At 43.0% G+C, this 25,838-nt stretch overlaps 1 protein-coding gene across 1 annotated transcript in view; it reads left to right on the top strand.

Annotated features, from left to right (window-relative positions):
• The window catches only part of LOC139424686 (cytoplasmic phosphatidylinositol transfer protein 1-like), a 90,619-nt gene extending 69,099 nt beyond the window's left edge, over positions 1 to 21,520 (top strand). Inside the window, exons 6-9 of the mRNA XM_071176757.1 lie at positions 6,288 to 6,386; positions 13,868 to 14,023; positions 14,143 to 14,206; positions 16,143 to 21,520. Coding sequence (XP_071032858.1) covers positions 6,288 to 6,386; positions 13,868 to 14,023; positions 14,143 to 14,206; positions 16,143 to 16,495 — 672 coding nt within the window. The 3' untranslated portion in view covers positions 16,496 to 21,520. The remainder of the gene's footprint in view (positions 1 to 6,287; positions 6,387 to 13,867; positions 14,024 to 14,142; positions 14,207 to 16,142) is intronic.
• The last annotated feature ends 4,318 nt before the right edge of the window (positions 21,521 to 25,838 follow it).

Consider the following 25,838-nt stretch of genomic DNA (forward strand, 5'->3'; position numbering starts at 1 on the left):
AAAAGAGAGGATGTTATATCAGACTGAATGTAAAGGAGAGGATGTTATGCAGACTGAATGTAAAAGAGGACGTTATGCAGACTGAATGTAAAAGAGGACGTTAGGCAGACTGAATGTAAAGGAGGGGATGTTAGGCAGACAATGTAAAGGAGAGGATGTTAGGCAGACTGGATGTAAAAGAGGATGTTAGGCAGACTGAATGTAAATGAGAGGATGTTAGGCAGACTGAATGTAAAGGAGAGGATGTTAGGCAGACTGGATGTAAAGGTGAGGATGTTAGGCAGACTGAATGTAAAAGAGAGCATGTTAGGCAGACTGAATGTAAAGGAGAGGATGTTAGGCAGACTGAATGTAAAAGGGAGGATGTTAGGCAGACTGAATGTAAAGGAGAGGCTGTTATATCAGACTGAATGTAAAGGAGAGGCTGTTATATCAGACTGAATGTTTAGGAGAGGCTGTTATATCAGACTGAATGTAAAGGAGAGGATGTTAGGCAGACTGAATGTAAAAGAGAGGATGTTAGGCAGACTGAATGTAAAGGAGAGGATGTTAGGCAGACTGAATGTAAAAGAGAGCATGTTAGGCAGACTGAATGTAAAGGAGAGGATGTTAGGCAGACTGAATGTAAAGGAGAGGATGCTATATCAGACTGAATGTAAAAGAGGGGATGCTATATCAGACTGAATGTAAAGGAGAGGCTGTTATATCAGACTGAATGTAAAAGAGAGGATGTTATGCAGACTGAATGTAAAAGAGGACGTTAGGCAGACTGAATGTAAAAGAGGAAGTTAGGCAGACTGAATGTAAAGGAGGGGATGTTAGGCAGACAATGTAAAGGAGATGATGCTATATCAGACTGAATGTAAACGAGAGGATGTTAGGTAGACAATGTAAAGGAGAGGATGTTAGGCAGACTGAATGTAAAGGAGAGGATGTTATATCAGACTGAATGTAAAGGAGAGGATGTTATATCAGACTGAATGTAAAGGAGAGGATGTTAGGCAGACAATGTAAAGGAGATGATGCTATATCAGACTGAATGTAAACGAGAGGATGTTAGGTAGACAATGTAAAGGAGAGGATGTTAGGCAGACTGAATGTAAAGGAGAGGATGTTAGGCAGACTGAATGTAAAAGGGAGGATGTTAGGCAGACTGAATGTAAAGGAAAGGCTTTAATATCAGACTGAATGTAAAGGAGAGGCTGTTGTATCAGACTGAATGTAAAGGAGAGGATGCTATATCAGACTGAATGTAAAGGAGATGATGTTATATCAGACTGAATGTAAAGGAGAGGATGCTATATCAGACTGAATGTAAAGGAGAGGATGTTATATCAGACTGAATGTAAATTAGAGGCTGTTATATCAGACTGAATGTAAAGGAGAGGATGCTATATCAGACTGAATGTAAAGGAGAGGATGCTATATCAGACTGAATGTAAAGGAGAGGATGCTATATCAGACTGAATGTAAAGGAGAGGATGTTATATCAGACTGAATGTAAAGGAGAGGATGCTATATCAGACTGAATGTAAAGGAGAGGATGCTATATCAGACTGAATGTAAAGGAGAGGATGCTATATCAGACTGAATGTAAAGGAGAGGATGCTATATCAGACTGAATGTAAAAGAGAGGATGTTATATCAGACTGAATGTAAAGGAGAGGATGTTATGCAGACTGAATGTAAAAGAGGACGTTATGCAGACTGAATGTAAAAGAGGACGTTAGGCAGACTGAATGTAAAGGAGGGGATGTTAGGCAGACAATGTAAAGGAGATGATGTTATATCAGACTGAATGTAAAGGAGAGGATGTTAGGCAGACTGAATGTAAAGGAGGGGATGTTAGGCAGACTGAATGTAAAAGAGAGGATGTTAGGCAGACAATGTAAAGGAGAGGATGTTAGGCAGACTGGATGTAAAGGTGAGGATGTTAGGCAGACTGAATGTAAAAGAGAGCATGTTAGGCAGACTGAATGTAAAGGAGAGGATGTTAGGCAGACTGAATGTAAAAGGGAGGATGTTAGGCAGACTGAATGTAAAGGAGAGGCTGTTATATCAGACTGAATGTAAAGGAGAGGCTGTTATATCAGACTGAATGTAAAGGAGAGGATGTTAGGCAGACTGAATGTAAAAGAGAGCATGTTAGGCAGACTGAATGTAAAGGAGAGGATGTTAGGCAGACTGAATGTAAAGGAGAGGATGCTATATCAGACTGAATGTAAAAGAGGGGATGCTATATCAGACTGAATGTAAAGGAGAGGCTGTTATATCAGACTGAATGTAAAAGAGAGGATGTTATGCAGACTGAATGTAAAAGAGGACGTTAGGCAGACTGAATGTAAAAGAGGATGTTAGGCAGACTGAATGTAAAAGAGAGCATGTTAGGCAGACTGAATGTAAAAGAGGACGTTAGGCAGACTGAATGTAAAGGAGGGGATGTTAGGCAGACAATGTAAAGGAGATGATGTTATATCAGACTGAATGTAAAGGAGAGGATGTTAGACAGACTGCATGTAAAAGAGAGCATGTTAGGCAGACTGAATGTAAAAGAGAGGATGTTATGCAGACTGAATGTAAAAGAGGACGTTAGGCAGACTGAATGTAAAAGAGGATGTTAGGCAGACTGAATGTAAAAGAGAGCATGTTAGGCAGACTGAATGTAAAAGAGGACGTTAGGCAGACTGAATGTAAAGGAGGGGATGTTAGGCAGACAATGTAAAGGAGATGATCTTATATCAGACTGAATGTAAAGGAGAGGATGTTAGGCAGACTGAATGTAAAGGAGGGATGTTAGGCAGACAATGTAAAGGATGTGATGCTATATCAGACTGAATGTAAAAGAGAGGATGTTAGGCAGACAATGTAAAGGAGAGGATGTTAGGCAGACTGCATGTAAAAGAGAGGATGTTAGGCAGACTGAATGTAAAGGAGAGGATGTTAGGCAGACTGAATGTAAAGGAGAGGATGTTAGGCAAGCTGAATGTAAAAGGGAGTATGTTAGACAGACAATGTAAAGGAGAGGATGTTAGGCAGACTGAATGTAAAGGAGGGGATATTAGGAAGACTGAATGTAAAGGAGGGGATTTTAGGCAGACTGAATGTAAAGGAGGGGATGTTAGGCAGACTGAATGAAAAGGAGAGGATGTTATATCCAACTGAATGTAAAGGAGAGGATGTTGTATCCGACTGAATGTAAAAGAGAGGATGTTAGGCAGACTGAATGTAAAAGAGAGGATGTTAGGCAGACTGAATGTAAAAGAGAGCATGTTAGGCAGACTGAATGTAAAGGAGAGGATGTTAGGCAGACTGAATGTAAAAGGGAGGATGTTAGGCAGACTGAATGTAAAGGAGAGGCTGTTATATCAGACTGAATGTAAAGGAGAGGCTGTTATATCAGACTGAATGTAAAGGAGAGAATGTTATATCAGACTGAATGTAAAGGAGAGGATGTTAGGCAGACTGAATGTAAAGGAGGGGATGTTAGGCAGACAATGTAAAGGAGATGATGCTATATCAGACTGAATATAAAAGAGAGGATGTTAGGCAGACAATGTAAAGGAGAGGATGTTAGGCAGACTGAATGTAAAGGAGGGGATGTTAGGCAGACTGAATGTAAAATAGGAACTTAGGCAGACTGAATGTAAAGGAGAGGATGTTAGGCAGACTGAATGTAAAGGAGAGGATGTTAGGCAAGCTGAATGTAAAGGAGAGGATGTTAGGCAGACAATGTAAAGGAGAGGATGTTAGGCAGACTGAATGTAAAGGATGGGATGTTAGGCAGACTGAATGTAAAATAGGAACTTAGGCAGACTGAATGTAAAGGAGAGGATGTTAGGCAGACTGAATGTAAAGGGGAGGATGTTAGGCAAACTGAATGTAAAGGAGAGGATGTTAGGCAGACTGAATATAAAGGAGGGGATATTAGGCAGACAATGTAAAGGAGGGGATGTTAGGCAGACTGAATGTAAAGGAGGGGATGTTAGGCAGACTGAATGAAAAGGAGAGGATGTTAGGCAGACTGAATGTAAAAGGCAGACACTCTGGTCTCTACATCTGTAATCCGACCCCAGCCTACCTCTTGTCTCTAACAACTGCTGGCCAGTGTCCCTGTGCGTGCACACACACTCGCACACATACACCTCTGGAGTGATATCACACATGCGCACATATCAAGTACACAGTTGGTGTCGTGTACAGACACACAGACGTATGTGTTTGCACGCACAAGTTCCACTAAAAAGCTCCCATGTGACTCTTTCCACGGACAATGCAGCTTCAGGGCTGACCAGCAGCACAAGCTCTGCATCTTTTACGACACTGTATAATCTGGTCCGAATTTCAGAATCTTCTCTGCCAAGATGCTGTACCATTGTGAAATAATATGCAGCCCTGTGTTTCTGTGCTCACGGTGTTAGGACAGATAATGTCAGGTTGTAAAAAATGTGTTTTCGCGCTCACAGTCCCGTTTCCTGACCGAGAAGGGGTTGAATGTCTGTTTGGATTCAGTTTGTGTTTGTGTGCGGGCCTGTGTGTACATCCATACACGTGTGAATGAAGTGCGTCTGTGTGAATGACAGTGTGTGAATGAAGTAGTGTTTGTGTGTGAGCAGACTGCATATTCTGTCTGAATGAATGGAGGGTGTGGACTGTCGTATCAGGTAGCAGACCGTGACAGGGCAGGGCTGCCGTTAGGCTTGGAGAAGAGCCACTGCTTTAAATACTGTTCCTAATGGTTTATGGTTGTCATTATCTCTCTCTTTCTCCTTGAGACTTCACCATTAGACAGTTGCATAGTTTCTTTCTCTCCCTCTTACTTGCTCGTTTTCATTCATTCTTGCACACTCTCTTTCTTCCCTCCACCTCCCTTGTCCTTTCTCCCTCTTTCTTCTCCCCTCTACCCAACGTTCCTCCTCTACCCAACGTTCCTCCTCTACCCAACGTTCCTCCTTTACCCAACGTTCCTCCTCTACCCAACGTTCCTCCTCTACCCATAGGCAATCATTACCAACCCATAGGGCATCTTGAAGTTTTGGCATTGGAGACTAGTCCAAATATAGCACATGAGCTGAACCAAAAAAATCTACTGATCATATTGCTTCCAAATATGATATTTAATTTATGTTAAGTCATACATAATTGTACAGTTTTCTTTATGTAGTTATTATTCCTCAATAAGGTACAAATATATTATAAATGTGGCACCATCACAGCCATGTTCTTCACGCTGGACTCTGATTCATAATCATATTCGGCAGCAAGGCCATACAATATCCTTCCGTAGCTACAATACCCACCCACAGCTACGAGCGTGAAGCCCATCTCTCTTCGGTTGTGATCACTGGTGTGAAGCTCTTATTTCTTGACATTCGTGCACTAGTTATCCATACTCGGCAACTTCCAATACATCCGCCGCTAGCTGGAAGCATGATGTGGAACATAGACGTTAAAACACACTTTGAAATGTTGCACTCTGCCCTGTCTGAGCCTTTGTTCACTCATCCCCTTAGGCCTAGCGTACTGGAGTATTCCTCTCTATAACTGAGCCTAGCTCTGTCTCACACGCACTCTCTCACTCACACACACCTCTAGCTCCTAAGATGGAAACAGAGAGTGGCTAATTGGTGTCTGTTTGCCCTGTGGCTATATATGAGGTGTCTGTCTGTCTGTGTCTGTGTCTGTCTGTGTGTCTGTCTGTGTCTGTCTGTGTGTGTGTGTGTGTGTCTGTGTGTGTGTGTCTGTGTGTCTGTGTGTCTGTGTGTGTCTGTCTGTGTGTCTGTGTACAGTGGATGTCAATCAACACCAAGCTTAAAGCGCTCCCTTCTGGCTGCGTTGCACAATGACATGTCCCTGCAGTATCCTAGTGGAGCAGCTAAGGTAAAGTGGTCTGTAATCTAAGACCTAAGATCAGGGCCTGTATGTATCAAACATCTCAGAGTAGTAGTGCCGATCTAGGATCTGGTCTCCTCCCTGTCCATGTAATCTTATTCATAATGATCTAAAAGGCTAAACTGTTCCTGGATCAGCACTCTTACTATGAGATGCTTAGTGAATATGGGCAATGATAAATCAAATCAAATATCTGACCCTGTGGATATTCGGACCAATCTGGCTGAAGTAGACTAGCTTCCGTCAAATAACAAACATGGCCTCGAATGATAACACAAAGATTTGGGAGGCACAATCAATATCAGTGAGCCGTGTAGTTTTGTGAAGAGAGGATGTTGTTGATGCCTGAAGTCATAGATCACTAACTGTACCTCTGGGGAATTTTTGTCTGTTTTCAGATCTTCTCAGACAGTGAAAATAAAGACCAGGAAAGGGAAGTGTGTTTTGTGGATATCGCCTATGACGAGATCCCTGAGAGATACTATAAAGAGTCTGAGGTGAGTCTGTCGTGTGTGTGGTTTCGTTAGAGGTAATGGGGGGGTATTACGGGTTATTGCAGCCGAGGCAGCCTGTCTCTCGGTAGTCAAACACTGGTACTTGGAGTCTTATTATTGGTCTGAAAATAGAACCAGCAACATGATTCAGACATGACAGTGGATACAAGGACATTTACCGACACTCAGTAATACTCAAAGATACAATGATACGACAGACGGACACCATTTCAGTCTTTCAGTCTATTTAGAGGTCGACGATTAATCGTCATGGCCGATTTAATTAGGGCCGATTTTCAAGTTTTCATAACAATCGGTAATCAGCTTTTTTGGACACCGATTGCATTGCATTCCACGAGGAAACTGCGTGGCAGGCTGACCACGTGCTGTGCGAGTGCAGCAAGAAGCCAAGGTAAGTTGCTAACTAGCGTTTAACTTAACTTATAAAAAAAACAATCAATCCTCACATAATCACTAGTTAACTACACATGGTTGATGATATTACTGGGTTAACTAGCGTGTCCTGCGTTGCGTAAAATCGATGCGGTGCCTGATAATTTCTCATCGAATCACAGCCTACTAACAAAAGCGCAGCCTACTAACAAAAGCGCATTTGTGAAGAAAGCACAATCATAGCACGAATGTACGGTTGAAGTGGGAAGTTTTACATACACCTCGGCCAAATACATTTAAACTCAGTGTTTCACAATTCCTGACATTTAATACTAGTAAAAATCCCTGTCTTAGGTCAGTTAGGATCACCACTTTCTTTTAAGAATGTGAAATGTCAGAATAATAGTAGAGTGATTTATTTCAGCTTTTATATCTTTAAATCACATTCCCAGTGGGTCAGAAGTTTACATACACTCAATTAGTATTTGGTAGCATTGCCTTTCAATTGTTTAACTTGGGTCAAATGTTTCGGGTAGCCTTCCACAAGCTTCCCACAATAAGTTGGGTGAATTTTGGTCCATTCGTCCTGACAGAGCTGGTGTAACTGAGTCAGATTTGTAGGCCTCCTTGCTCACACACTTTTTCAGTTCTGCCCACAATATTTCTATAGGATTGAGGTCAGGGCTTTGTGATGGCCACTCCAATACCTTGACTTTTCAGTTCTGGTCATTTTGGTTTTGGTCATTGTCCATTTGGAAGACCCATTTGTGACCAAGCTTTAACTTCCTGACTGATGTCTTGAGATGTTGCTTCAACATATCCACATAATTTTCCTCCCTCATGATGCCATCTGTTTTGTGAAGTGCACCAGTCCCTCCTGCAGCAAAGCACCCCCAAAAGATGATGCTGCCACCCCCGTGCTTCACGGTTGGGATGGTGTTCTTCGGCTTGCAAGCGTCCTTTTTCCTCCAAACATAACGATGGTCATTATGGCCAAACAGTTCTATTTTTGTTTCATGAGACCAGAGGATATTTCTCCAAAAACTACCATCTTTGTCCCCATGTGCAGTTGCAAACCGTAGTCTGGCTTTTTTATGGCAGTTTTGGAGCAGTGGCTTCTTCCTTGCTGAGCGGCCTTTCAGGTTATGTCGATATAGGACTTGTTTAACTGTGGATATAGATACTTTTGTACCCGTTTCCTCCAGCATCTTCACAAGGTCCTTTGCTGCTGTTCTGGGATTGATTTGCACTTTTCGCACCAAAGTACTTTCGTCTCTAGGAGACAGAACACGTCTTCTTTCTGAGCGGTATGACAGCTGCATGGTCCCATGGTGTTTATACTTGCATACTATTGTTTGTACAGGTGAACGTGGTACCTTCAGGCGTTTGGAAATTGCTCCCAAGGATGAACCAGACTTGGCTAATTTCTTTTGATTTTCCCATAATGTCAAGCAATGAGGCACTGAGTTTGAAGGTAGGCCTTGAAATACATTCACAAGTACACCTCCAATTGACTCAAATGTGGTCAATTATGGCCAGCAGCATACCACCCTGCATACCACTGCTGGCTTGCTTCTGAAGCTAAGCAGGGTTGGTCCTGGTCATTTCCTGGATGGGAGACCAAATGCTGCTGGAAGTGGTGTTGGAGGGCCAGTAGGAGGCACTCTTTCCTCTGGTCTAAAAAAATATCCCAATGCCCCAGGTCACTGCCCTGTGCAGGGTGCCGTCTTTCGGATGGGATGCTGAACGGGTGTCCTGACTCTCTGAGGTCATTAAAGATCCCATGGCACTTATCGTAAGAGTAGGGATGTTAACCCCGGTGTCCTGGCTAAATTCCCAATCTGGCCCTCAAACCATCCCCAGTTTTCAATTGGCTCATTCATCCCCCTGTAACTATTCCCCACGACCAAGAATATGTTTTTCGCGACGCGGATCCTGTGTTCTGCCTTACAAACAGGACAACGGAGTGGATCCTATGCAGCGACCCAAAAAAACGACTCCGAAAGAGAGGGAAACGAGGCGGTCTTCTGGTCAGACTCCGGAGACGGGCACAGCGCACACCACTCCCTAGCATTCTTCTTGCCAATGTCCAGTCTCTTGACAACAAGGTTGATGAAATCCGAGCAAGGGTAGCATTCCAGAGGGACATCAGAGACTGTAACGTTCTTTGCTTCACGGAAACGTGGCTTACTGGAGAGACGCAATCCGAAGCGGTGCAGCCAACAGGTTTCTCCACGCATCGCGCAGACAGGAAAAAACATATTTCTGGTAAAAAGAGGGGCGGGGGCGTATGCCTTATGACTAACGTGACATGGTGCGATGAAAGAAACATACAGGAACTCAAATCCTTCTGTTCACCTGATTTAGAATTCCTCACAATCAAATGTAGACCGCATTATCTACCAAGAGAATTCTCTTCGATTATAATCACAGCCGTATATATCCCCCCCCAAGCAGACACATCGATGGCTCTGAACGAACTTTATTTAACTCTCTGCAAACTGGAAACAATTTATCCGGAGGCTGCATTCATTGTAGCTGGGGATTTTAACAAGGCTAATCTGAAAACAAGACTCCCCAAATTTTATCAGCATATCGATTGCGCAACCAGGGGAGGAAAGACCTTGGACCATTGTTACTCTAACTTCCGCGACGCATATAAGGCCCTGCCCCGCCCCCCTTTCGGAAAAGCTGACCACGACTCCATTTTGTTGATCCCTGCCTACAGACAGAAACTAAAACAAGAGGCTCCCACGCTGAGGTCTGTCCAACGCTTGTCCGACCAAGCTGACTCCACACTCCAAGACTGCTTCCATCACGTGGACTGGGAGATGTTTCGTATTGCGTCAGATAACAACATTGACGAATACGCTGATTCGGTGTGCGAGTTCATTAGAACGTGCGTTGAAGATGTCGTTCCCATAGCAACGATTAAAACATTCCCTAACCAGAAACCGTGGATTGATGGCAGCATTCGTGTGAAACTGAAAGCGAGAACCACTGCTTTTAATCAGGGCAAGGTGTCTGGTAACATGACCGAATACAAACAGTGCAGCTATTCCCTCCGCAAGGCTATCAAACAAGCTAAGCGCCAGTACAGAGACAAAGTAGAATCTCAATTCAACGGCTCAGACACAAGAGGCATGTGGCAGGGTCTACAGTCAATCACGGACTACAGGAAGAAACCCAGCCCAGTCACGGACCAGGATGTCTTGCTCCCAGGCAGACTAAATAACTTTTTTGCCCGCTTTGAGGACAATACAGTGCCACTGACACGGCCTGCAACGAAAACATGCGGTCTCTCCTTCACTGCAGCCGAGGTGAGTAAGACATTTAAACGTGTTAACCCTCGCAAGGCTGCAGGCCCAGATGGCATCCCCAGCCGCGCCCTCAGAGCATGCGCAGACCAGCTGGCCGGTGTGTTTACGGACATATTCAATCAATCCCTATACCAGTCTGCTGTTCCCACATGCTTCAAGAGGGCCACCATTGTTCCTGTTCCCAAGAAAGCTAAGGTAACTGAGCTAAATGACTACCGCCCCGTAGCACTCACATCCGTCATCATGAAGTGCTTTGAGAGACTAGTCAAGGACCATATCACCTCCACCCTACCTGACACCCTAGACCCACTCCAATTTGCTTACCGCCCTAATAGGTCCACAGACGATGCAATCTCAACCACACTGCACACTGCCCTAACCCATCTGGACAAGAGGAATACCTATGTGAGAATGCTGTTCATCGACTACAGCTCGGCATTCAACACCATAGTACCCTCCAAGCTCGTCATCAAGCTCGAGACCCTGGGTCTCGACCCCGCCCTGTGCAACTGGGTACTGGACTTCCTGACGGGCCGCCCCCAGGTGGTGAGGGTAGGCAACAACATCTCCTCCCCGCTGATCCTCAACACTGGGGCCCCACAAGGTTGCGTTCTGAGCCCTCTCCTGTACTCCCTGTTCACCCACGACTGCGTGGCCACGCACGCCTCCAACTCAATCATCAAGTTTGCGGACGACACAACAGTGGTAGGCTTGATTACCAACAACGATGAGACGGCCTACAGGGAGGAGGTGAGGGCCCTCGGAGTGTGGTGTCAGGAAAACAACCTCACACTCAACGTCAACAAAACTAAGGAGATGATTGTGGACTTCAGGAAACAGCAGAGGGAACACCCCCCTATCCACATCGATGGAACAGTAGTGGAGAGGGTAGCAAGTTTTAAGTTCCTCGGCATACACATCACAGACAAACTGAATTGGTCCACTCACACAGACAGCATCGTGAAGAAGGCGCAGCAGCGCCTCTTCAACCTCAGGAGGCTGAAGAAATTCGGCTTGTCACCAAAAGCACTCACAAACTTCTACAGATGCACAATCGAGAGCATCCTGGCGGGCTGTATCACCGCCTGGTATGGCAACTGCACCGCCCTCAACCGTAAGGCTCTCCAGAGGGTAGTGAGGTCTGCACAACGCATCACCGGGGGCAAACTACCTGCCCTCCAGGACACCTACACCACCCGATGTCACAGGAAGGCCATAAAGATCATCAAGGACATCAACCACCCGAGCCACTGCCTGTTCACCCCGCTATCATCCAGAAGGCGAGGTCAGTACAGGTGCATCAAAGCTGGGACCGAGAGACTGAAAAACAGCTTCTATCTCAAGGCCATCAGACTGTTAAACAGCCACCACTAACACTGAGTGGCTGCTGCCAACACACTGACACTGACTCAACTCCAGCCACTTTAATAATGGGAATTGATGGGAAATGATGTAAATATATCACTAGCCACTTTAAACAATGCTACCTTATATAAATGTTACTTACCCTACATTATTCATCTCATACGCATACGTATATACTGTACTCTATATCATCGACGGTATCCTTATGTAATACATGTATCACTAGCCACTTTATACTATACTATGCCACTTGGTTTACATACTCATCTCATTTGTACATACTGTACCCGATACCATCTACTGTATCTTGCCTATGCTGCTCTGTATCATCACTCATTCATATATCCTTATGTACATATTCTTTATCCCCTTACACTGTGTACAAGACAGTAGTTTTGGAATTGTTAGTTAGATTACTTGTTATTACTGCATTGTCGGAACTAGAAGCACAAGCATTTCGCTACACTCGCATTAACATCTGCTAACCATGTGTATGTGACAAATAAAATTTGATTTGATTTGATTTGAGGTCGTTGCTGCAAATGAGAACGTGTTCTCAGTCAACGTACCTGGTAAAATAACGGATAAATAAATAAAATAAAAAATTAGCAGAAGCTTCTAAAGTCATGACATCATTTTCTGGAATTTTCCAAGCTGTTTAAAGGCACAGTCAACTTAGTATATGTAAACTTCTGACCCACTGGAATTCTGATACAGTGAAATAATCTGTCTGTAAACAATTGTTGGAAAAATTACTTGTGTCATGCACAAAGTAGATGTCCTAAATGCCTAGCCATAACTAGTTTGTTAACATGAAATTTGTGGAGTGGTTGAAAAACCAGTTTTAATGACTCCAACCTAAGTGTATGTAAACTTACAACTTCAACTGTACCTAACCATAAACATCAATGCCTTTCTTAAAATCAATACACAGAAGTATATTTTTTTCAACCTGCATATTTAGTTAAAAGAAATTCATGTTAGCAGCCAATATTAACTAGGGAAATTGTGTCACTTCTCTTGTGTTCATTGCACGTGTAGTCAGGGTTTGGGCCGCCTGGCTCGTTGCAAACTAATTTGCCAGAATTTTAATTAATTATGACATTGAAGGTTGTGCAATGTAACAGCAATATTTAGACTTAGGGTTGCCACCCGTTCGATAAAATACGGAACGGTTCCGTATTTCACTGAAAGAATAAACGTTTTGTTTTCTAAATGATAGTTTCCGGATTTGACCATATTAATGACCAAAGGCTCATATTTCTATGTTTATTATAATTAAGTCTATTTGATATTTTATAGAGCACTCTGACTGAGCGGTGGTAGGCAGCAGCAGGCTCGTAAACATTCATTCAAACTTTACTGCGTTTGCCAGCAGCTCTTAGCAATGCTTGATTCACAGCGCTGTTTGTGACTTCAAGCCTATCAACTCCTGAGATTAGGCTGGCAATACTAAAGTGCCTATTAGAACATCCAATAGTCAAAGATATATAGAGAAATAGTCGATGCGTCATAATTCCTATAATAACTACAACCTAAAACTTCTTACCTGGGAATATTGAAGACTCATGTTAAAAGGAACCACCAGCTTTCATATGTTCTCATGTTCTGAGCAAGGAACTTAAACGTTAGCTTTTTTTACATGGCACATATTGCACTTTTACTTTCTTCTCCAACACTGTGTTTTTGCATTATTTAAACCAAATTGAGCATGTTTCATTTTTTATTTGGGACTAGATTTTATGTATGTATTATATTAAGTTAAAATAAGTGTTCATTGTTCATTCAGTATTGTTGTAATTGTCATTATTACAAATATATATTTAATTGTTATCGGCTTTTTTTGGTCCTCCAATAATTGTTATTAGTATTGAAAAATCATAATTGGTCGACCTATAATTAGTTTTGCCCTAGTCATCCAAATATCATAAACTATTTTATTGGGTTGGAATATGATTCAAATAAGTTAGAATTTTGTTATATTCCCGAATTGACTTTGTATTGCAGGTAAACCCACGATAGACTCTGCAATACAGCTCTGACCAGATCATGCTAAGCTAACTTTAGCGTCACCTTCTAATTCTCTCCCCATACACCTCTTCCATATCTAATTTTCAGTGTTAGAAATTAGCATGTTAGCATATAGCATCTGTGTAAGTATAGTTAGACTGTTGAATATAGTAGATGCAGTAAGCGGTGGTTGAATGATAAATTGCCTCAGCCCCTGAGATTTAGGGAAACATTTCTGGAGGGAAGGATTCCTATTTAACGTTGGCTTTCTATTTGTAGCTTTCCCATAATGCATTTCTCTCAGGGCGCAGGGGTTTGGATTAATTACTGAGATCTACGTTTGTGTGAGTGCGTGTGTGTGTGCGTACATTTATGTGTGTGTGTCCACACCAACAGGACCTGCGGTACTTCAAGTCAGAGAAGACGTCGAGGGGCATGCTGCAGGAGGGCTGGAGGGACACCCAGGAGCCCATCATGTGCTCCTACAAGCTGGTCACCGTCAAGTTTGAGGTGTGGGGCCTGCAGACGCGCGTGGAGCAATTTGTACACAAGGTCAGAGGTCACTCGCACACAAATAGCAGCCACTTACTTCATAGATAGTGCTGGTTAATTTTTGTAGAACTGCTCTGAGATCAGTGTTCTCTGACCCCCTCTATTGTCTCTCCCCATAGGTGGTGCGTGATGTGCTGCTCCTAGGCCACAGGCAGGCTTTTGCCTGGGTGGATGAGTGGATCGGTAGGTCGACAAGCACTGCTCAATTGGTCCTCTCACTAACTAGTCACTGGGTAGTGTTCAGTAGGGCAATTCGTTTTTTTATGTGTTGAAAGTTAAAAGGAATGAGTGCTACTTATTGGACAAAACTAGGTAGTCCCTTCCAGTTTTTATTCTGTACCAAATGAACATGGCCCAAGTTAAACACTGGGACCTATGAAGTCACTCTTTCCTTAGAATGTCATCAATAAGATTTGACTCCGTTTGGGAGCTACGTGGTTACTGTTGATGCCGTCTCGAATCTACTGTCTGTATCATTGAACTAAAAAGGCATGTGAAATCCTGAACAACATCCAACTCCCCATCACTGCATCTAACCCTGCTCCATCATATGCGCTGGCTGACCTCTCTGATATCAATAACCCAATTTAGAACACATACCCTAGAGGGCAGATTCAAAGCCCAGTCATGGACTAAGAAGGAAGCTCAATTGGCATAATTACGTGTCTGGGAAAATCGCCCCGAGAAGTACTGTCATGTCCAGGATTGATCTGTGTTCACTAGCTCACTACTTCAGTCATACACAGACAACACCTGGACTGCAGTTCCTTCCATGTTTGTCTGTAAAACCAATTCTGTATTGGCGTTCAATCAAACAGTGTCCCTCCTTGTACACTGGTCTGTGTCTTCTTGCGTCAGAAATATTTTTCATTCTTGTTGGCATCTAGGCTTGTACGATGTCTATAGTGAACACAAATGGCTGAATTTGCTACAATTTCCTCAAGAGAATAGCAATTGCTGAACGTATCGGGCGATATCACACAGAAGATATTGCACTCGTTGAATCATGACAGTTGTGTGTATGTGGGTTGTGACTGCATGGCAATGAGAGCAGTAGCAGTAATACTAGCAGGACTCTGATTAGCGCTCAGCTTTTCCATGGCTGCAGGGTAAGTCCAAAACAAGCCATTACTGCTGTAATGGGACACCGCTACTCACTCTCTCCCTTCTCCTCTACTCCTGGGGGGGAGGGGGATAACTTTCCCTCCTATGCACTATTTAGGATGATTCCCCCTCACCCAAATCCTCCTGATGTATTTGGGATGACCTTGCCTAGGACTGTTCCTTGGGAATGTCATTTTTTTCCGGTGATGTTCCCAACCGTTCACGTCTGACTCTGAGGGTTCTGGATCATTGACTCTCCCTCTCCCTCTATCCCTCCCTTTCTCCCTCTTCATCTTCATCGTCATAACCCAGCTTTGGCCTGACTAGCTTTCTCCTCTCGACACCAACTCTTTTCGGTCGTGGGAAGCTAGCTCTGCCCTTTCCACCTCCTATTGATTGTGCTTGAACTTCGACCTTTCGGCCCCTCCCAAAAGCACTAATCCACCACCCAGCGCTCTCTACTCACCCACGGCGTGCCCCTCCCCACTTAACCCCTCCTCTACCTTCGTCTTGAGTGTCCTAACGGGAAGACGGCAACATCTCCACCTCCCTCCTCCCCTCTTTGCAGATATGAACTTGGATGACGTGCGGGAATACGAGAAAAGTATGCATGAACAAACCAACATTAAAGTTTGCCATGAGCAGCAAGAGCATTCCACGAACTCCCCATCACTGGATGACATAGAGATTCATGACAAAGCCAGCGTATGTGTCGTTTCATTTCCTCTTGTTCTGTTTCATATAGACGAGACGTGTTCTGTTGTTCATGTCGACGTGACTCAGGAGGGAACCAATCACAATTCTGAAATAAGTGGTTCTTGCGAGCTTTATGGTTATAGTTTTCTAGTTTCTATATCGGGAAAACATGAAGTAAAAAAATATTCACAACTTGAGAAAAATATAAAGTGACTTTTGATTATGACATAACGTAGTGTGACGGCAGACTAAGATTAGAAAGAAGCGTTAGAATGCTTTGGAGTGCTGTCTCCCCCCCTCATTCTCTCTCTCCGTGCAGACATGACGATGGATGAGGTGAGAGAGTATGAGCGCACCATCCAGGAAGCCACCAACGAGAAGATCGGGATTTTCCCCCCGTCGATCTCCATCAGCGAGATGCCCCTGTCCTCCTGCACCCTCTCCGGCCCCGCCAGCGCCCCCACCACCCCCCTCTGCACTGACGCGCCCGAGTTCCTCTCCGTCCCCAAGGACAGAGCCCGCAAGAAGTCCGCCCCTGAGACCCTCACCCTGCCCGACACCGCTGCCCAGAAGCAGAGTGGAGTCCCCCAAGGCTCTATGCTGGTGCCGCTTCCAAATCACTCCCCCTGGCCCTCCTCTGACTCTAACCAGGCTGAGTTAGGGGGGGAATAGGAGGGACGGGATGTTCTTTTCCCCCATATGCCCTGCCACCTCACTGTCTTAGTAGCCCAGCAAGACTAGCCTCTACACCCCAGTGCCCAGTCCTCCAGGCCCAACTAACCATATCCCAGAGGTCAGTGCTTCTTACACATATCTCCAGAGGTCAAAGGTCTAACCACCAGTTTCCAATCTCCTACATCCTCAACAGAATTCTGTTTTGTCAGCCTTCAAATGGATGGCTTCCTGAGATCTAGCCAATCAGCTGTCTGATCTACTGTATCAACCACCCAAGCTGTCCATCAAGAGAACATATCCACAAAGGGTTTTGTGTGCTGTTCTCAATTAGCGATCCCTGCGTTTGTCATAAAATATGTTATTGACAAAATGGCAGATGGATTTATTTTTTAATCCGGTCAGCTAATAAACCTTATGTAATGTAAATGTAGCTGCCATAACAACATGAAAATAGAGAAACAATGATATTAATATTGTTTTGTTCACTTGAGTGAATGAACATCTTTTCATAGAATTCTCAAATATCAAATTATAATTTTGACCTTGAAATAAATCAACTTTTAAATTAACAAAATGGAAGTAGAAGTAATGTAGTATAGTTTAGTTTTATTACTACAATGATTCACTAAAAAGACACCACCTTTAACCTGGACGGAGGAGAGACCATTCAAAACTGAATCCAGAGCTGTGTGTGTTCATGTCTCTCCACTCCACACTCCAATTGAAACAGGTGGAAGGTCAGTACAACCACAGAAAGAAATCCCGTCTCAGGTCTCCAGAGCTCTGCTTCGGCCCTCTTTAGGAAGGGCAGGGAACGTAACCATTCTCTCCCTGCTTTAAAACACCATTTTTATACCTGCATCTATACTCACCTGTCTACTTAACTAGCCTTTGGAACGTTTACACAACATTAGATAAGCCATGATAAAATACATATTGGGCATAACGTTTGACATTGGAGAGTGATGCAGTCAGTTTAATCAAATTGGTATAGCAACAGAACAGATATGACTAGGAAAAATGCTGTAAATGTACAGTTGAAGTTGGAAGTTTACATACACCTTAGCCAAATACATTTAAACTCAGTTTTTCACAATTCCTGACATTTGAATCCTAGTAAAAATCCCTGTCTAAGGTCAGTTAGGATCACCACCTTATTTTAAGAATGTGAAATGTTAGAATAATAGTAGAGTGATTTATTTCAGCTTTTATTTATTTCATCACATTCCCAGTGGGTCAGAAGTTTACATACACTCAATTAGTATTTGGTAGTATTACCTTTAAATGGTTTAACTTGGGTCAAACGTTTCAAGTAGCCTTCCACAACCTTCCCACAATACGTTGGGTGAATTTTGGCCTATTCCTCCTGACAGAGCTGGTGTAACTGAGTCAGGTTTGTAAGGCCTCCTTGCTCGCACACACTTTTTCAGTTCTGCCCACACATTTTCTATAGGATTGAGGTCAGGGCTTTGTGATTGCCACTCCAATATCTTAACTTTGTTTTCCTTAAGCCATTTTGCCACAACTTTGGAAGTATGCTTGGGTTCATTGTCCATTTGGAAGACCCATTTGTGACCAAGCTTTAACTTCCTGACTGATGTCTTGAGATGTTGCTTCAATATATCCACATAATTTTCCTTCCTCATGTTGCCATCTGTTTTGTGAAGTGCACCAGTCCCTCCTGCAGCAGCCTTTCAGGTTATGTTGATATAGGACTTGTTTTACTGTGCATATAGATACTTTTGTACCTGCTTCCTCCAGCATCTTCACAGGGTTCTTTGCTGTTGTTCTGGGATTGATTTGCACTTTTCACACCAAAGTACGTTCATCTCTAAGAGACAGAACGCGTCTTCTTTCTGAGCGGTATAATGGCTGCGTGGTCCCATGGTGTTTATACTTGTACAGATGAACGTGGTACCTTCAGGTGGTTGGAAATTGCTCCCAAGGATGAACCAGACTTGTGGAGGTCTACAATTTTTTTTCTGAGGTCTTGGCTAATTTCTTTTGATTTTCCCATGATGTCATCAAAGAGGATCTGAGTTTAATGGTAGGCCTTGAAATATATCCACAGGTACACCTCCAATTGACTCAAATTATGTCAATTAGCCTATCAGAAGCTTCTAAAGCCATGACACAATTTTCTGGAGTTTTCCAAGCTGTTTAAAGTTGCAGTCAACTTAGTGTATGTAAACTTCTGACCCACTGAATTGTGATACTGAATTAAGTAAAATAATCTGTCTGTAATCAATTGTAGGAAAAATTACTTGTGTCATGCACAAAGTGGATGTCCTAACCGACTTGCCAAACTATAGTTTTTTAACAAGAAATGTGTGGAGTGGTTGCAAAATGAGTTTTAATGACTCCAACCTAAGTGTATGTAAACTTCCAACTTCAACTATAGTGAACATGGAGCACAGTGGAAATTCCATGCTTGCGCAGGGCACTTGCTTCAACCTGGCCTTATTGTATGTGCTTGATTATCTTTGCATTGTGTTTTTTAGAAATGCCGATAATGTTGCTCGCCAATGTTGGTACTGTACCCGTTTTGGTGGGCTCAAAGTTATTTTGAAGCAACAACGTTAGCGGCGGCCATCTTGTTTCCCCCTGCTCTAGCCTCATCAGGAACTTTTGGGGGGAGGAAGAAACATTGAAGACAGAAGGTTTGTCTTTGTGTAATGCCCTAGCTACTATTTTATACAATCACATAGATGCATCAAGGGGTCTCCATATGCCGCATGAAACGTTCACAGACATGTATACATATGTAAAGTATTTGTGTATATAAATGGCAGGATATATTGTTGATGCGAAATGGTGGAGAAAGCACATGTGACGTTGTCCTAGGCTCTGTAGTGTAACCGTTGTATAGTAAAGCAGAGTTTTAGCGGAGACTGAAACGGAGCATGTTCTGAGAATACAACTCTCTTCTCAGTGCCTCTGCATGCAAACGTCTATATTGTCTCGTCTGTATACAACATCCAAAACATTTAAAATAAAGGGAAAAAAACATCCCATTTTATTGTAACGTTAAAGGAGAATTCCACCACTTTTCAACCTCATGTTCGTTATCTCCAGCACAATACCAGTGTCTACACGTGTGAAAATGGTGCATTTCTACGAAATAATATATGAAGTTACAAAGTTCTACCCGATGACGTCAACCCTTTTGAAAACTATGATTTTCAAACACTGACATTCACGGTGACGTGGAGCAAGAAAATAGCCTCCCTCTGGCTAGAAACTCGTTGTAGGTTTTGAAAATCGCTGTTTTTCTTTACTTTTAATCCTACCCTGTGATGTCACTGAGAAGCATTTCTTTAGGACACTTCTTCCTGGCTTTGCAACCACAGGTCACAGAAACATGCCGTTTTCACATATCTAGACACCAGTATGGTGCCGGAGATCATGAATATGAGTTTGAAAAATGGTGGATTTGCCCTTTTTAAGCCTAATTTTCAATTTATTGCAATGTCAAAACATTGATTTGAAATACAGCTTCATGTTAGTTATTTTCATCAAAATGTACAAGATATTGAGAGAAATAGCTGACGTTTGTCGTACCTGTTGACCATTGTTTTGTCCTAAAGACATTACATTACATATGTGGGCATTTGCATTTTGTGATGAGAGAACGGAATTAGCTGTTAACAAATGTACTGACTGTTATATCTCTGTTTTTAGGGTTTTGTTGGACCAAAGTTATACAAGCCTACTTGTTTGTCAGATATAGACCACTCTACAGTGTCTAAGCCCAAAATGTCTCCTCTTTACACAAGACTCTCACTATCATTCTAAACTGTACTTGTCTTTGCCGTTAAATTTCCTGTAGGATACATGTGTTAAATGATATTGACTATCAGGAATAAAAAAATAGATCCAGGGATATGTTTGAGTGCCAGTAAGCTAATGCCTATATCAAAACAAATGCAAAATGACAAGTATATTATTTTTCAGAGTGAAGGACTAGGTTTTGTAAATAGTGAACTCTTTCATTTTCAGTTGCATGCTCCACATAAACTCACTCAAAAAGTTTCCGTGAATTTATGTTGAGCACGAAACATATGTGGAGCATGGAACAGAAAATTAAAGAGTTCAATATTTATAAAACCGAGTCCTTCACTCGGGAAAAATAACCAACTCTTGATATTATACTTGTCATTTTGCATTCGTTTTGAGAGTGCAAAAGTTTGGTTTGAATCTGTAACATTTTACGGTGCAATGTCCCATTGTTAGTATTCTTTATCGAGCTGTTGAAAAATCCACAGGAGAAAAGACCATTGTAACTACATGATGTACATTACAACCCTATGAGGAAAATACGTTTTTTTTTTTATTTCCTTTTTGGTTGAAAGTACTTTGAAAATACGTATTTTTCAACATATTGTGCTCACTGTAAAAATATTTACTTTGAATTTGTGACCTCCCCATTGTAGTGTGCATCAAACGTTCCGGTTGCTTTTGTTGATCCTACAGCTCTTTGACATGACACATTATCTATGAAAACAATATTTCAATCAATATTTTTTGCTTTTTATCGGGGTGACTGTGTTATACTTTTTGAATTTATACAATGCATCTTGACTCGGAGGTTGGTTTTCTGTTATAATTCTCACAACTGCTGTAGTTTTGATTTTGTGGTTTGCTGTATTTCAAATGGCATCTGTTCATTCTAAGAAAAGGACCAAGCTTTTCGTTGTGTCCCTCCTGATGCGGCTTGCCAGGATGTCGCGCTGTCTCCCTAGCTCTGGTCCGGGTTGTCACTGCTGCTTCCTGTCACTGAGCCTCCTGAGCAGGACGAGCGTTAGCAATCCACACTAACACCCTGGACCAGAGCTTACTCTCTCCCTATCTGAAGTGCCATCCTTGTTCGGCTACTGGAAGTCGCTCTGGGTTTCTTCCACTGATTTATATGTTATATTTTTACTGCCCTCCTTGAAGTATATTTGGTTCTCCGTTGTAATTATTGTTTCACTTTTTTTCTTTCTTAATTCTTGTATTAAATAAAGTTTACTTGCTACTACACTTTGCCATTGTCGGTTGTCAGATGATGTGGTGCCTTTTTTGAAAGTTTGTGTGTGTGTGTGCGCGTGCTCGCAGGGGTTGGTGGGTTTGTGTGTATGTGCGCGTGCTCGCAGGGGTTGGTGGGTTTGTGTGTGAGAGAGTGAAAGATAAAGAGCAAGGGGAATTAGCATTTTGATATATATACACTGCATGACGAAAAGTATGTGGACACCTGCTTGTCAAACATCTCGTTCCCCCCCCCCCACCTTTGCTGCTATAACAGCCTCCACTCTTCTAGGAAGGCTTTCCAATAGATGTTGGAACATCGCTGCGGGGACTTGCTTCCATTCAGCCACAAGAGCATTAGTCAGGTCACTGATGTTGGGCGACTAGATCTGGCTCGCAATCGGCGTTCCAATTGAGCCCAAATGTGTAATATAAGGGTTGAGGTCAGGGCTCTGTGCAGGCCAGTCAAGTTCTTCCAATCTCGACAAACCATTTATGTATGAACCTCGCTTTGTGCACAGGGGCATTGTCATGCTGGAACAGGAAAGGTCCTTCCCCAAACTGTTGCCACAAAGTTGGAAGTACAGAATCGTCTAGAAGGTCCTTGTGTGCTGTAGCGGTAATATTTCCCTTCACTGGAACTAAGGGGCCTAGCCCGAACCATGAATAACAGCCCCAGACCATTATTCCTCCTCCACCAAACTTTACAGTTGACACTATGCATTGGGGCAGGTAGCGTTCTCCTGGCATCCACCAAACCCAGATTTGTCTGTCAGACTGCCAGATGGTGAAGCGTGATTCATCACTCCAGAGAACGTATCCACTGCTCCAGAGTCCATTGGCGGCGAGCTTTACACCACTCCAGCCGACGCTTGGCATTGCGCATGGTTCTTTCCACAGATTCTCGATTGGATTCAGGTCTGGACTTTGACTTGGCCATTCTAACACCTGGATATGTTTATTTTTGAACCATTCCATTGTAGATTTTTCTTTATGTTTTGGATCATTGTCTTGTTGGAAGACAAATCTCCGTCCCAGTCTCAGGTCTTTTGCAGACTCCATCAGGTTTTCTTCCAGAATGGTCCTGTATTTGGCTCCATCCATCTTCCCATCAATTTTAACCATCTTCCCTGTCCCTGCTGAAGAAAAGCAGGCCCAAACCATGATGCTGCCACCACCATGTTTGACAGTGGGGATGGTGTGTTCAGGGTGATGAGTTGTGTTGCTTTTACGCCAAACATAACGTTTTGCATTGTTGCCAAAAAGTTAAATTTTGGTTTCATCTGACCAGAGCACCTTCTTCCACATGTTTGGTGTGTCTCCCAGGTGGCTTGTGGCAAACTTTAAACGACACTTTTTATGGATATCTTTAAGAAATGGCTTTCTTCTTGCCACTCTTCCATAAAGGCCAGATTTGTGCAATATACGACTGATTGTTGTCCTATGGACAGAGTCTCCCACCTCAGCTGTAGATCTCTGCAGTTCATCCAGAGTGACCATGGGCCTCTTGGCTGCATCTCTGATCAGTCTTCTCCTTGTATGAGCTGAAAGTTTAGAGGGACGGCCAGGTCTTGGTAGATTTGCAGTGGTCTGATACTCCTTCTAATTCAATATTATCGCTTGCACAGTGCTCCTTGGGATGTTTAAAGCTTGGGAAATATTTTTGTATCCAAATCCGGCTTTAAACTTCTTCACAACAGTATCTCGGACCTGCCTGGTGTGTTCCTTGTTCTTCATGATGCTCTCTGCGCTTTTAACGGACCTCTGAGACTATCACAGTGCAGGTGCATTTATACGGAGACTTGATTACACACAGGTGGATTGTATTTATCATCATTAGTCATTTAGGTCAACTTTGGATCATTCAGAGATCCTCACTGAACTTCTGGAGAGAGTTTGCTGCACTGAAAGTAAAGGGGCTGAATAATTTTGCACGCCCAATTTTTCAGTTTTTGATTTGTTAAAAAAGTTTGAAATATCCAATAAATGTCGTTCCACTTCATGATTGTGTCCCACTTGTTGTTGATTCTTCACAAAAAAATACAGTTTTATATCTTTATGTTTGAAGCCTGAAATGTGGCAAAAGGTCGCAAAGTTCAAGGGGGCCGAATACTTTCGCAAGGCACTGTACATGTAGGTAGAGTTATTAAAGTGACTTTGCATAGATAACAACAGTGTAGCAGCGGTGTAAAGGAGGGGGGGGGCAATGCAAATAACCTGGGGAGCCATTTGATTTGGTGTGGGTGTACAAGCTGTTTCGAAGCCTCTTGGACCTAGACTTGGCACTCCAGTACTCAGTCGTGAGTGTTGCAACCAAGGACCGACGATTTTTATGCGCTTAAGTGTTTCACCACTCTGCTGTCCCATTCTGTGAGCTTGTGTGGCCTACCACTTCGCGGCTGAGCCGTTGTTGCACCTAGGCATTTCCACTTCACAATAATAGCATTTTCAGTTGACCGGGGCAGCTCTAGCATAGCAGAAATGTTATGAACTGACTTGTTGGAAAGGTGGCATCCTATGATGGTGCCACATTGAAAGTCAGTGAGCTCTTCAGTACGGCCATTCTTCTGCTAATGTTTGTCTATGATTGCATGGCTGTGTGCCCGACTTAATACATGTGGCTGAAATAGACGAATCCGTTAAATTGAAGAGGTGTCCACATACCCTATGTATATATATATACAGTGGGGCAAAAAACTATTTAGTCAGCCACCAATTGTGCAAGTTCTCCCACTTAAAAAGATGAGAGAGGCCTGTCATTTTCATCATAGGTACACTTCAACTATGACAGACAAAATGAGGGGAAAAAATCCAGAAAATCACATTTGTAGGATTTTTAATGAAATTATTAGCAAATTATGGTGGAAAATAAGTATTTGGTCAATAACAAAAGTTTCTCAATACTTTGTTATATACCCTTTGTTGGCAATGACAGAGGTCAAACGTTTTCTGTAAGTCTTCACAAGGTTTTCACACTGTTGCTGGTATTTTGGCCCATTCCTCCATGCAGATCTCCTCTAGAGCAGTGATGTTTTGGGCTGTTGCTGGGCAACACGGACTTTCAACTCCCTCCAAAGATTTTCTATGGGGTTGAGATCTGGAGACTGGCTAGGCCACTCCAGGAGCTTGAAATGCTTCTTACGAAGCCACTCCTTCGGGATCATTGTCATGCTGAAGTACCAGCCACGTTTCATCTTCAATGCCCTTGCTGATGGAGGTTTTCACTCAAAATCTCACAATACATGGCCCCATTCATTCTTTCCTTTACACGGATCAGTCGTCCTGGTCCCTTTGCAGAAAAACAGCCCCAAAGCATGATGTTTCCACCCCCATGCTTCACAGTAGGTATGGTGTTCTTTGGATGCAACTCAGCATTCTTTGTCCTCCAAACACGACGAGTTGAGGTTTTACCAAAAAGTTATATATTTGGTTTCATCTGACCATATGACATTCTCCCAATCTTCTTCTGGATCATCCAAATGCTCTCTAGCAAACTTCAGACGGGCCTGGACATGTACTGGCTTAAGCAGGGGGACACGTCTGGCACTGCAGGATTTGTGTCCCTGGCGGCGTAGTGTGTTACTGATGGTAGGCTTTGTTACTTTGGTCCCAGCTCTCTGCAGGTCATTCACTAGGTCCCCCCGTGTGGTTCTGGGATTTTTGCTCACCGTTCTTGTGATCATTTTGACCCCACGGGGTGAGATTTTGCGTAGAGCCCCAGATCGAGGGAGATTATCAGTGGTCTGGTATGTCTTCCATTTCCTAATAATTGCTCCCACCGTTGATTTCTTCAAACCAAGCTGCTTACCTATTGCAGATTCAGTCTTCCCAGCCTGGTGCAGGTCTACAATTTTGTTTCTGTTGTCTTTTGACAGCTCTTTGGTCTTGGCCATAGTGGAGTTTGGAGTGTGACTGTTTGAGGTTGTGGACAGGTGTCTTTTATACTGATAACAAGTTCAAACAGGTGGCATTTAATACAGGTAACGAGTGGAGGACAGAGGAGCCTCTTAAAGAAGAAGTTACAGGTCTGTGAGAGCCAGAAATCTTGCTTGTTTGTTGGTGACCAAATACTTATTTTTTCTAATTTTGTCTGTCATAGTTGAAGTGTACCTATGATGAAAATTACAGGCTTCTCATCTTTTTAAGTGGGAGAACTTGCACAATTGGTGGCTGACTAAATACTTTTTTGCCCCACTGTATATAGTGTATATTGAATATTTACCCACAGGGTCACTGACCGCTACAGGCACCACACAACATTACCACAACTCAATATGAAATACCATAACCTAGTCACAGGGGGGCGCTGTCTTATTTTACTGCAGTTTCCCAT

This window comes from Oncorhynchus clarkii, chromosome 13 (genome assembly GCF_045791955.1).
Source record: "Oncorhynchus clarkii lewisi isolate Uvic-CL-2024 chromosome 13, UVic_Ocla_1.0, whole genome shotgun sequence".
NCBI lineage: Eukaryota > Metazoa > Chordata > Actinopteri > Salmoniformes > Salmonidae > Oncorhynchus > Oncorhynchus clarkii.